Source organism: Uranotaenia lowii, chromosome 2 (assembly GCF_029784155.1).
Source record: "Uranotaenia lowii strain MFRU-FL chromosome 2, ASM2978415v1, whole genome shotgun sequence".
NCBI classification, from domain to species: Eukaryota; Metazoa; Arthropoda; class Insecta; order Diptera; family Culicidae; genus Uranotaenia; species Uranotaenia lowii.
This window is the reverse complement of record NC_073692.1, coordinates 154,899,488-154,913,315: the sequence shown is the minus strand read 5'-3', so window position 1 is coordinate 154,913,315 and position 13,828 is coordinate 154,899,488. Positions and strand designations below refer to the sequence as shown.

Genomic DNA, 13,828 nt, shown 5'->3' with positions numbered 1-13,828 from the left:
CTTACCGATGGAATTTATATTTCAATTCGCTCGCACTTGTGGCAGACGCAATTAAACTATAACGTACCGATTTTCTTACTTTACAATGATTGCTTGCGCTGAACTAACTAATGGTGGTCGACAAACTTTGCAGAACGGACGAATTTCGTTACGCGGGTGCTGTTGAATGTACTAACTTAACAGTAATTTGCAATTCGATGATGGTAACAGCGCAGTCTACGGATGCGATGATGCTTTGCTTTCTTAAATTTTTTTGAAAAACATTCCGCAGATTACGTCAACGCTAGGGTTGTACTCGAAGCTGTGCGTTCATTTTTGTTTTCGAATGTTCGAAAAACACTGACATACTTTGCTATGCATTTTGGAACGAAAATCCCTAGTAAATTACGGCGTATTCGTATTGTAATTTTCTCGAATAACTAGATTCGCTTGCACATTTTTCGCCTGTCAAAAATTTGTATAAAATGCTTTTCTCACCTTGTTTTGTATGTTCTTGATATATTTGTTTACATATGTTTGATGACAAATTTGCAATGTCACAAAGTTTGCTCCATGAAATGACAAATGTGCAATCTGCAAATTTGCAATGTCACAAAGTTTGCTCCATGAAATTCCGGCCGCGATATCAAACTGCATTCCTTGGCGTTACCCGATGTTATGCTGACTACCAAATAAGAATTCCAAACTATCATAAAAACCCCCTATTTCAAACGCAATATTTGATGATGTTAGAGTCAGTTTAACGAAAAAACGAAAGTAAATTCATACAATTTCAATTTTAACGCCATATTTATAAAACCAAACAAAAAAAGTAAAGTTTTTCAAAACCGTTAAATCAATATTCAAAATCTGGTGTTTTATATGTAATTTTTTTATTAAACCTATTCATAACTTTCACTTCCGACTTCGGTCCACACAATCCGCGAGCTCTAGTGGAAATCAATGTTGATCTGTATAGATGTGGTTACTCGAAGAGAACTACGGGAACCATATGCCTGAAGGCCATCAAGAAGACTCTAACACCGGCAGTCAGGTAACATTGCGGGGTACCCAAAAATCATGCTAGGATAAAGATTCTCCGTTTTTTCACCAACAGCTTTCCTGGAACCCAAATATGTTACTAAATAGTGGTTCCATAATTTAATTTAATGATACCCACTCAGCAATTTTAGCTTAAATATGAATAATTTATGCAATTTTTCTTCGTAAAATTTTCTGACTTCTCCTTAGCAGTTTGTTATTAAACCTGATAACTGTTTATTTTGCCACTGGTTACCATGATTGCCTAGGAATGTATTCAAGAGGCGTACAAATATGACGGTGAGAGAAAAAAGCGAAATTGTAGAGCGAAATTTGAGATTGCCGAAATTTTTGTGTGAAAACTCTAGCGCGAAAAGAAAATCGCAATATAGTTTGATTTTTTTTCTTCTATCGAATGAATATTTTTCAACATGCTGGTGTTCGTAAATTATAAACAATCGTATGCAAAAGCATTGAAAAGTCTAGCGTAACATTTAATAAGGGCGACACTAGAAGTTAGCTCGAAACGAGAAAATCGCGTTTGAAATTTCGGAACATCTAATCAAATCTTATTTTAAAAAAATACAAGTTTTTGTTCAAGAAAATCAAGAAATGTGCATTATATTAACTTATGTTTGTTGGTTATTAAAGCTTTGACTTTTTTCGAAAAATTTCGGATATTTGAGAGTTTCGCCCATTTTTTTGTTTTCAGTTCCAGTCACGCCTGCGAGTTTTGCCCGATTGAACGGCCCTTTTTGTTCTGGTTTAAAAGTTACGCCCTGGTCCACTCAGATACGCCTATTGGCCCTACCCGAATAGAAAAATTAATCCCATTTTGAATAGGAGTATCTCACGTTCCAACGAAAATGCATCATCGGGAAGTTCCACCCAATTGCACCCAAATTTCCCCCCAGATTGATCGTTAACTCGATTTATTTACATTCGGCAGTTTCGCCCTTATGAAAATTAATGATCTCTGTATAAAGAAAGATGAAGTTTCTTTGAGTTCCTATGTGTGGGTGTGTTCGGTTTTTGTGAAATTAATTTTGAGTTTCACCTGCCTATACTGCAAAATTTCCACACATGGGATAAGTGCATGATAAAACTAACCAAAATGCTAAAATATGATAAAATAACACAATAGACAAAAATAAACATTTTTTTCCCTTTGGTCCTCTTTAGATCATTTTTAAGGGGAAAGATCGAAGCTTTGAGCGCTTTCGGGTTACCTTAAACCAAATCCGTTTGATTATGCACAGATCAGGTTTTTGGGCCTATCAAAAAATGTTATTTTGTTGTTTTTTTTTCTTAATTTCGATAATTTTGCTCAAGCATCCATTTTTAGCTACTCATTTTTTTTATAAGATTTTGAAAAGAAAATGTGCTTCGGTGCATAAATCATAGGTTTTATAGCGAAACCAACCCTGCGCAAAAATAAACACGCTATAATTTCGAACATCATGTCGTCCAAAATGAACGCCGGAGCCATAAAGCGAAGTTCATCCGTAAGAATTGAGCACGACGGGTGATGTGCAGATAAGTGGGCTGATCAAATCTAGCATTTATCGTGTTTTATTAAAATAGTTGCATTGTACGTATTTCCAAACATTACTTTCAAGTGAAAAACATTTAAAAAATCTAATAAAAGTGCGCTATTTGTCAAATTTCAGTTCGAGCAAGAGGTTCGTGTTTTGCGTAACACCGAAACATGGCACAGAGTAAACTGAATGATTTGGCCGGAAAGTTCGGCAAGGGTGGGCCACCCGGATTGACCACCGGACTGAAGCTGTTGGCTGCCGTCGGAGCAGCTGCCTATGGCATCAACAACTCCATGTACACCGGTAAGTAGCTTTTATTCGGTAACATAAACCTGTTTTAGCTATTAGTACATAACCTCCAATTGGGAATGTTCTGATTGTTAAATAAAATATCAACAAGCGATTTCACAATTGAATAAAAGTTTGCAACATTTTAAAGTTCAACATATTTCGGTGCAAGAGTCATTACATGAACGAAAATTTCCATATTGTAGTTAGAAATATCAAATCGAAATATTACAATAAAATTGACGTTGTTACATAACGTCTGATAGGCATGGAACGCCGAATCACATTGCACAATGGGATAGAATGAAGAATCATCTTTACAATTGACTAGTAATGTTCATTTATGTAAACGATTTTATTTAAATTGACAGGCTTCCTGCCGTAAAATTGGAAGAAAGTAGTAGTTAAATTTAAAATTAATTGTTTTTTGTTTTATTATTCTGAAATGTTTACAAAACTTGATCGGGCCAAAATAGTATTTTGAAGTTGTATAACATCCCAATACGTTGAATTTAAGAGAAAAGGCTTCCGTAACTATTGAAAATTTTGCAAGAAAGTCTTTATCAATGTCGATATTTACAAAGAAAATGTTTAAAGTCTTTTTGATTGAATATTGTACATATTGTACAATCAGGATTTTGCTCTCCTATGTTGCATAAATAAAGGCGATAATAAAACAAACCGAATTACATATTTGGTTATAAATAACATCGCCTTAATTTATGCAATCCAATAAGGGATACAACATATGTAATTTTTTATGATTCAGTCGATATTTTTGTAGATAAAATTTTAACATGGGCTTGTACTCAAGCATTTAGAATTCTTACCAATAAAGAAAAACATAACGAAGTTTTGTAATGAAAACTCAGAACAAAGGTTTTTCATAATAATTCACAATTTAGGAATTTCAAACAGTAACGTAAAATCACATGACGATTTACACAGGAGCCATCATTTATGTAAATGTAAATAATTTAAATTCATTTTATGGTAAAGTACAATGGTACCATAGAATCCCGCTTATCCGAGCTCCGATTTCGCGCTTCCACGTCATCCGGGCCACCGGCTTCATACCTGAAGTAACCGGTTTATTTAAGGTTTTCCAGTTGATATCTCTTATCATTTTATAATACAACAGGGAAAAAGTATTAAAAGGGGATTTCTTGTAGAAATATTAAAACAGGTCCGGTTAGGTTGGTTGTCAGGTACAAAGAGACAGATTCCTTTATTCAACTCATTATACAGAACTTCGCCAGCGAAGTTCTTCTCTTCTCAAACATACAGAGTTCCCAGAATGGGATTTGCCTTAAGTGTCGAATGTCTATTTAGCGGATACTATAACTCCTCCATCCTTTAGTTAACAAAATAAAAAACTGCTCCTTTATCATATTTTTAGACTACGCGTTACAATATTTTTCGACTGTATTTTACAATACACATACATTTATTTTTATTTAAAATTCGGAACACGAAACCTATTGATAGGTATTAAACAAGCACTTTTTGCATACACATTTAAATTTTTCCTAGTTATCATGTACACTTAACACGTTTATATTTTCATTACACTTATTCTTCTTTATAAAGCCTTCGGTGAAACCGTAAAAATTTCCTTCCGAAATCACACCTTCATCTCCTCCTTCAAAAAAGTAAAAGGCGATCTTGCTACGAAGAAAAGAAAATAAATACTCAGAAAAAATCATCGGATTTCTCCAACAAAGGTTAGAAAAAATTCTCATCATCTATATATATAAAAATGAATTTCTGTCTGTCTGTCTGTCTGTCTGTCTGTCTGTCTGTCTGTCTGTTCCCTATAGACTCGGAAACTACTGAACCGATTTGCGTGAAACTTGGCAGGTGGGGGTATCGGAGGCCGGGGAAGGTTCCTATTATGGTTTGAGACCCCTCCCTCTCTCATCAAGGGGGGGAGGGGCCTCCAAAATAATAGACAATTTTTTGCATAACTCGAAAACCAATCAAGCAAATGGTATCAAATTTGGCATGGGGTGGTATTTGGGAACGGAGAATACTTCAATGAATATTAGGTACCCCTCCCTCCTCTCAGTGGGGTGATAGGAAGGGGGCAGGGGGGCTACCTTGCAATTTTTCATATAACTCGAAAATTATTCAAGATATTTGAACCAAAATTGGCATGAGAAGGTATTTTGATACGAAAAATATTTCAATGATTATTTGAGACCCTTCCCTTTTTGCAGTTGAAAGAGGGAGGGGCCTTTTGCATATTTTTTTACATAACTCAAAAACTTATAAAGCAAATGGAGCCAAATTTGGCATGGGAAGGTATTTGGATACGAAAAATATTTCTATGATTATTTGAGACCCCTCCTTCTTTCCAGTAGGGAGATATAAGGGGGGAGGGGCCCTCTTTTTAATTTTTACATAACTCAAATACTAATCAAACAAATGGAACCAAATTTGGCATGGGCGGATATTTGGGAACGTGACATGTTCTAAGGATTGTTTGAGACCCCTTCCTTCTTTCAGCGGGGAGAAAGGAAAGAGGGAGGGAAATTTCATACAACTTTTACTGCATAACTCAAGAACTACAACAGCAAATGGAACCAAATTTGTTATGGAACGATATTTGGGTACGAGAAATGCTTCTTTGAATATTTGATATCCCTCAATCCTTTAAAAAGGTGAATGAAAAGGGGGAGAAGAGGTCTCCCTTACAATTTTCAGTATAACTGGAGATTTGATCGAGCAAATTTGAACCGTATTTGGCATGTGAGGGTATTTGGATACGAGAAATGTTTCTATTTTAAATTGAAGCCCCACCTTTTTCAGCGGAAAGATATAAAGGGGAAAGGGGGGCTACCATACATTTCTTTTGCATAACTTGGGAATTAATAGAGCAAATAATATAAAATTTGGCATCAAAAATTTTTTGAGTACAAAAAATACTTTTATGAATATTTAGTTCTCACCGATCCATTCAATGGGGCGAATGGAAGGGGGTTGATAATTCCTTTCCAGTTTATGCATAACTCAAGAATTTACATCGCAAATAAAACCAAATTTGGCATGAGGTGGTATTTGGGAACTGGGAATATTTCAATGAATAATAGGTACCCCTTCCTTCATTCAGTTGGGGGATAGGAAGGGGGAGGGGGGCTACCTTACAATTTTTCTTATAACTCGAAAACTAATTAAGATTTTGGAACCAAATTTGGCATGGGAAGGTATCTTAACACGGAAAATATTTCTATGATTATTTGGGACCCCTCTCTCTTTGCAGTTGAAAGGGGGAGGGGCCTCTTTCATATTTTTTTACATAATTCAAAAACTAATAAAACAATTGGAACCAAATTTGGCCCGGGAAGGTATTTGAATACGAAAAATATTTCAATGATTATTTGAGACCCATCCCTCTTTCCAGTAGGGAGATATAAAGGGGGGTGGGGGCCACTTTTATATTTTTTTACATAACTCAAAAACTAATTAACCAAATGGAACCAATAGTGGCATGAGCAGGTATTTGCGAACTTGACATGTTCTAAGGATTGTTTTAGACCCCTTCCTTCTTCCAACGTGGAGAAAGGAAAGAGGTAGGGAAGTTTCATACAATTTTTTCTGTATAACTCAAGAACTACAACAGCAAATAGAACCAAATTTTGCATGGAACAATATATGTGTACAAGAAATGCTTCTTTGAATATTTGGTATCCCTCACTCCTTCTTAACCTTCCAAAGCCGTTCGCTAAAAATCCGTTTCGGGGAAATTTGAACTGTGGTTTGATTTCGTTCTCCTGGCTGCAAATGTTAACCGATTTTGATGATATTATATTCATTGTCTAGGTAATTTATTCTAATTACTCAACATTTCAAAATAAAGTTGATAAGTATTACCAGATTATCAGAAACTGGTCCAGAATGTAAAAAGTCCGAAAAATCTATTTGATTTTTAAAACACTCATAACTTTTGACAGCTTCTCTGTATTTAACTGTTTTATTAATGTTTGAAATCGTCAAGAATCCATCTATCCAACAATGTATAGATATGTTGGGGTCCAATGAAAGTGTTGACCGCTATGACTAATCTTACGGTAGAAAATAATCTTACTTTAAAAAAACGCCATCCAATTTTGGCTTTGCATAACTGTATTTCATTTCCCAATGAACCGATTTCCAAAACTCAAATTTTAATTTTTTGGCGTTGATTTGATCATTATTTTCATAGAACATACTTGGTCTGTCAAAATTACCAGTTCACCAGTATATTGGAATGATGATAAAGATGTTTGAAATGTGCGCTTCGGGTCATATTGACCCGAACGGCTTTGGAGGGTTAAAGGTGGATGAAAAGGGAGAGAAAAGATCTCCCTTACAATTTCCAGTATAACTGGAGAGCTGATCGAGCAAATTGAACCATATTTGGCATGTGAGGGTATTTGGATACGAGAAATGTTTCTATTATAAATTGAAGCCCAAACTTTTTTCAGCACAAAGATATAAAGATGGAAAGGGGGGGCTTCCATACAATTTTTTTGCATAACTCGAGAATTAATAGAGCAAATGAAATAAAATTTGGTATCCAAAAGCATTTGAGTTCAAAAAATACTTTTATGAATATTAAGTTTTCACCCCTCCATTCAATGGGGATTACGGAAGGGATGGTACTTCCTTTCAAGTTTATGCATAACTGAAGAATTTACAACGCAAATAAACCAAATTTGGCATGGGATCGTATTTGAATACGAGAAATTGTATTGTGTTGCAATCTGAAACTCCAGCTGCAGCTCTCATTTTATAGCGGTTGCTTATGAATTACGTTATAATTTGATTTAAAATAATGCAAATAAAACAATAGAAATTTGAATAAATTCTGAACATATCATTCGATTTTGAAAGGTGTAGCAAAGCACACCGGGTCAGCTAGTGAGAAATAAAAATCAACCTTTTATTTTTCAGAAAGAATCCATAACGTCTAGGCTCCACAGCAAACTGAGAAAATCTTTTTTTTTTTACTTTAGGGCAAAAAATAAGATTTTCATTGTAGTATACAAACAAAAAACAATCAATTTTGTTCCGGAGAAAAACTATGTCTTAAAGAAGGTTCTACAAGCTCGTTCAACCACTAGATACAAAAACCAAATAACTATCTAAACCAAATCTTTCAAGTTACTACACCAAATGATTATTATTTATTAATTTACTTATAGGTTATTTACGGCCATTTGCTAACAATCATCTGAATTTATTTCTCTGAAGATACTTAGAGACTTATTTCTGCTAATTTGCAAAAATTATTCATGTTATTCAAGAACTTTAAGTTCTACTCAGTCTCATACTACATACTACAAAATCATTATTATGCTGAAATAAATTAGTCTAACGACCAGCAAAAAACTTCCATTCAAACAAACACAACCATTTAAAATCAGAAAATATTGTTCAATGCAGTTTGAAAGAAAATTTTAAACAACCAAATTTTAATTTTGGTCAAGCAGTGAAAACAAAAATCAAATTGTTAATGACAAAATAACCTTTCATAGAACTACAACATTTATCTTTATTTTTTTAATAGATTTGTAAAACTTGTATTTCAAACACTATAAGATTATACCAATGTGTGTTAGAAAACATAATGAAAAATAGTGTTCTGATTTGTGTTTTTCATTTCTGTCGATGTAAGTTTGTTGTAAGTTCATGAACGATTTGAACTGCACTTCCATTTCTAATATTTCTGTTTCTCATATTTATCGTACAAAAAATTGACGAAAAGCTAAACTTATCGCGATATCTCAATAAAATCTAAAATAGGTTTTGGAAAAAATAATAGAAAATTAGGATGAATTTCAAAACAACTGATTGATAACAGAACAAATCAAAAGCACATAGTAGGCAAAATGCAATAATGCAAATTAAAAAAAAAGTTTTGTTCTGATGAAAATATAGCCAAAAAAATCACAAAAAGGAGAAAAAAACATACCTTGCTAAAATATGTTCTACCGGTGTTCATACTGCAAAAACTGGATACAAAAACACATCAGGCAAATGATGGTAAACAAAATTAACACCACCGGAAAATCTCCACAATACAGCAAACTTTTCCGTCGCAATCTATCCGCAACACAAGCAGCCCATCTCTAGTCAGACACAACCGATGCCAAACCCTGGTCCAGCAATAGCAGCACATCCTCGGAATGATTCACAAATCCACTTAAAAGTTTAACCTTTTCGAAAAAATCTAGGTTGCATCCATCGTGCTTCTGTTTTTCTAGGGCGCTCGACAACCAAATCAAAATCACACTGACATTTCTTCTCTGAGTGAAGTGAGGTCACTCACCGACAGTGTGTCCAGTCCAGGTTTTCATGATCGGAGAGAATTTTGTGAAAAGCATAAAAAAAGCTCTCACAAAACCAGATAGAAGCTGTCCAGGAAAAAAAATATTAGAAAATGAAAACTATAAATTGGCATAAAGCGGCATGATTCAGCCGAAAAAAATGCGTTTTCCAAAGTAAAAAATACACAATAAAATCTGCAAAAATTCATTGCTCATAAACAAATACTTAATCAACGCGGGATTGTTTGAAATAAAAACTACTTATGAAAAGCCGAAGCAACCATTATTAGTAACACTTTCAAATCCCGCAACAAAATTGTACCATACACACTCATTTGGCGCAACACCTTAAACTTGTAAAATTGACCCATTATTGCGAACAGCCGAGATCTGTCAAAAAAAGTGTCGTTTCCTCGAGTCAATTTTACACATTATTTAGAAAAGCTGGCTTACTAAATAAAGGGTAGTTTTTTAACTTGTCATTCAGAATATAGAACTCTTTCTGCCGTAACCGATCTCGTTCGACGATTCAATGAATCGGTTAATGCTGAAAGATCAGTTCAATAGATTGAGTTGATTGAATATTTTCCTATTCTATAACAGGAGCATGAAAATGATTCCTTGCCGAATACAGAAATTCAAAACTAACTGATTTGTTTTTATTATTTTCTTTCCATACTTCTGACATTTTAAGGGCTAACATCAAAGGGCTGACATCGCAGAGCGGGCTTCCAAAATAATGTGTAGATTTTACATGCTTACATTACTAATTTTCACCTCTGCTTTGACGTACCTGCTGTGTACACTATAAGGGGTACAAGGACTTTACATGAAAAAGGAGTTAACCCAGTCTTTTCCGATAACGGGTCAAAACTACACTATAAGGGGTTGCGCCAGATGAGTGTGTACTTACAATGCGGCATTAAAATATTGAAAATTAAAATTTTTACACTTGCCGCTCCCGTTCCAACCAAAAATCCTCCTCGTCGCCATTGAAGTAACCGGTTTATTTAAGGTTTTCCAGTTGATATCTCTTATCATTTTATAATACAACAGGGAAAAAGTATTAAAAGGGGATTTCTTGTAGAAATATTAAAACAGGTCCGGTTAGGTTGGTTGTCAGGTACAAAGAGACAGATTCCTTTATTCAACTCATTATACAGAACTTCGCCAGCGAAGTTCTTCTCTTCTCAAACATACAGAGTTCCCAGAATGGGATTTGCCTTAAGTGTCGAATGTCTATTTAGCGGATACTATAATACCGAATTCTCACTTTTATCGAACTTTGCGACCGGATGATATGCAAAATCGAAGGAACAATATTCTCCCTAGGATAAGCGAGGTTATCTTGTATCCTACTATTATTTTATAAAAATTCTTAAAAGTAATAGTATTCCCAGAAAAAGTTCTAAATTTTAAGAAAGGTAAACATGCTTCATTAACACTCTCATACGTTATTTATCTCGTTCCAGTTGAGGGTGGTCATCGGGCGATCATTTTCAATCGGATTGGCGGTATCGGCGACGATATCTTCAGCGAAGGTTTGCATTTCCGCATCCCCTGGTTCCAGTACCCGATCATCTACGATATCCGGTCCCGGCCCAGGAAGATTTCCTCCCCGACCGGTTCGAAGGATTTGCAGATGATTAACATCTCGCTTCGAGTGCTTTCGCGACCTGATGCCAACCGTTTGCCTATCATGTACAAGCAGCTGGGTCTGGACTACGACGAAAAGGTGCTGCCATCGATTTGTAACGAAGTGCTTAAGAGTGTGGTTGCCAAGTTCAACGCCTCGCAACTGATCACCCAGCGTCAGCAGGTTTCGCTGCTGATCCGTAGGGAACTTGTCGAACGGGCAAAGGACTTCAACATCATCTTGGACGATGTGTCATTGACTGAGCTTAGCTTCGGCAAGGAATATACGGCTGCGGTCGAAAGCAAACAGGTTGCCCAACAGGAAGCCCAGCGAGCGGCTTTCCTCGTTGAACGCGCCATTCAGGAACGACAGCAAAAGATTGTCCAAGCCGAGGGTGAAGCCGAGGCCGCGAAAATGTTGGGTGTTGCTTGTAGTCAAAATCCAGGCTACCTGAAGTTGCGAAAAATTCGGGCTGCCCAAAATATCGCTCGGACGGTAAGTTGTTTTGATCGAGTTGGAGAGAAAGTGCCAAGTTTTTAACAATTTAATTTTATTCCTCAGATTGCCAACTCTCAGAACCGTGTCTACCTCTCTGCCAACAGTTTGATGTTGAACATCTCTGATGCCGAATTTGACGACATGTCCAAGAGAGTCTCAAGTAAGAAAAATTAAATTGTTTTCATTCTGATAATTTCATTTCTAATCAACACATTGAGATAGTACCTATTTTAAAAACAAAGTTAGTAACTATTAACATTTCATGTAACAAAAAAATATCCATTTTAATTTTTCTGTCCAAATTTTCCATAAGATTTTTTTGGAAACCATAGAAAAAATGCTGCACAGCAGCGCCGAATTGGAATAATCATGGATAAAATTTGTCTTTGGATTCCATCAATTCGCTGTGATCATCGTTTGGGTTGTTGAAGTTCTGTTTAAGACAGGTTTTTTTTATAAAACTTCAAATGTAATAAGATTCAGTCACAGGTCAATAATTTTGTTCTAGAGCTAGATTCGTTGAAATTATCTTTTATCAGTTCTTTGATAAAAAACAAATAAAGACTAACATGAATCTGCAACTCTTCGTCTGTTCCTTTTTTTCTGCTGACAAACCTTTTTTCAATGAAGATCATAACAGTTCAGAAATTGATGAGTTGGATTTATAAAATCCTTAAATGGTATGTAACAATTTTTATTCATTGAAGCTTTTTGCTTATCCACAAATTTGAGTTTCATATTCCAGCCTGAAAACTTTCTTTATCTATTGTGTTATATATGAAATCAGCTCGCATTCGCAATGCCACACTAATCGATTCAAACTTCCATCAATGTTTCATTTTTTTTCTTCCTCTCTTCTTAAGACAAAAAATAAATTGGTAATCACTACTGCCCATCTACTGCGATCACTGCTTGCTGGAGGAGAAACCCAACCGTTAATCGAAGTTTTCTGTGGACCGGAATCCGGAAACGCCAATTGAAATTCGACTGAATCATTGCGAATGTGCGTCCTGTTTCCAAACGTGCAGGAAGAAATTGTAGCTTTATGGGCTGTACATCATAGTATCATAGTCAAGAGCAGATTCAACGTTACACATCCCTGCATTTAGTAGCTAAGCAAGTTAAAAATTCCACAATAATAAACTTCCCTTCTTTTAAGTTTGGTTAATTCCCAATTCATCGCGCTGGTGCTCATCTGGATCAGCAAATGTTTTCTTTGGTTAACAAAAGAATCGACTTCATTAATTCGCAACAGCTTTTCAACCCATGTTGGCATTGATTGATGTTTGTTTTTGTTATGTTTCATTTTATTGCGGTTTCTTTGACAAACACCAAAACTTACCCGATCCAGACGAGGGCCAGAGCGGTCGAAGCGTACGTTTAGTTCAAATTCCGAAATCCTCCCTCAACGAAGGCTACGAAACTCCTGACGAACCTGACACCAGTCTGATTAAGGTTATTGCCGAGGAAACGGCTGGGCGCATTAAGGGCATTTGAAAAAAAAAATTGTTTGATGAAAACCTTTGCCTTTACTATTAACGATTTGTTATATTTAGTATTCCGATTTTATTATGTCTTATATTGCATATAGATTTACGTCTCCATTTTGCTAATAAAAGTAAAGTTATGATATGAAAAAAAGTTAATCACCGACATCCTTTGTCAATAATATAAAATAGTATGTGGCGTCTTGAATTCTGGTAAAAGAAAGATTTTTAGTTAGTAAAGAAAATAATCCCTCGAGAACAGAAAATAAGTAAAGAAAATCGGCATCGGTCTTAGCCGGATTCAGCGTAACTTCAAGCAAAGATCTCATAGTATCAAGATAGTCGGGCTGTTTTTCTCTCGAACAAATCGTTGGTGACGAACAATAGTTCGAATAGTGTTGTGATCCGTATAAGAAAGAACAACGCAATGGATTGACAACTGGAGCTTTTATTTGGGTACTGAACTGAACAGTTTGGAGGTTTGATAAGAACTAACTTAGTAGAGGGAAGCTTGAAAAAATTACAGCTCGATTGCCCGATTGCTTAGATTCAACACCCCCTCTCAAGAGGTCAATCCCAAGGATTTGAGGGAACCGGCCGATATCTTAAGTCTTCGAAAATACACTCTTTTGATTTTCTCCTTCCAGCACCGGAAGAACAGCTTTCCTTCAAAAATGGATTTCCGGGGGTCTTCGGGTATTGACATAAAAAAACTGTTGATTGAAGATCCTGAACAGAAACGCCGATCCATCATCGAATAGATGGAAACTGGAACCATCATGTCCAACCAGAACAACAAGAGTGTGACCAGCTTGTTGATCAGCTGCATGCGGGAAACCAACATGGGACGAAATTGTTTCACCTTCCTTGGACACGACATCAGCTGCCATACGTTGGTTCCCATCGATGTGATTCGATCCTTTACCATTTGAAACGACATCTGGGAGTGGACTTCGGTTTCACCATTCCTCGTCGGTTCATCTGAGAGAAAAGTACTACCGGTAGTTGCCTGGTTACTAACATAATAATCGGTAAACTTACCGGGGAGCG

The 13,828-nt window shown here is 35.8% G+C and overlaps 2 protein-coding genes across 5 annotated transcripts in view; one reads left to right on the top strand and one right to left on the bottom strand.

Annotated features, from left to right (window-relative positions):
• LOC129744195 (protein diaphanous-like) overlaps positions 1-259 on the bottom strand; it is a 37,913-nt gene extending 37,654 nt beyond the window's left edge. The window contains exon 1 of one of the 2 annotated variants that reach the window (XM_055736604.1): positions 68-259. The gene's annotated coding sequence lies outside the window, so the exon portion shown is untranslated. The remainder of the gene's footprint in view (positions 1-67) is intronic. The other variant, XM_055736605.1, reaches the window with a different exon arrangement.
• Positions 260-2,471: 2,212 nt separating this feature from the next.
• LOC129744999 (prohibitin-2-like) lies at positions 2,472-12,852 on the top strand. 3 transcript variants are annotated; one of them, XM_055737824.1, is made up of 6 exons: positions 2,472-2,611; positions 2,691-2,861; positions 10,630-11,288; positions 11,355-11,451; positions 11,922-11,971; positions 12,155-12,459. In XM_055737824.1, the coding sequence occupies exons 2-5, from the start codon at positions 2,729-2,731 to the stop codon at positions 11,957-11,959; spliced, it is 927 nt and encodes a 308-aa protein (XP_055593799.1). In that variant the 5' UTR covers positions 2,472-2,611; positions 2,691-2,728; the 3' UTR covers positions 11,960-11,971; positions 12,155-12,459. The 3 variants fall into 3 exon arrangements, with proteins under 3 accessions (XP_055593799.1, XP_055593798.1, XP_055593800.1); XM_055737823.1 differs by lacking the exons at positions 11,922-11,971; positions 12,155-12,459 and adding an exon at positions 12,643-12,852; XM_055737825.1 differs by lacking the exon at positions 11,922-11,971.
• Positions 12,853-13,828: the final 976 nt, after the last annotated feature.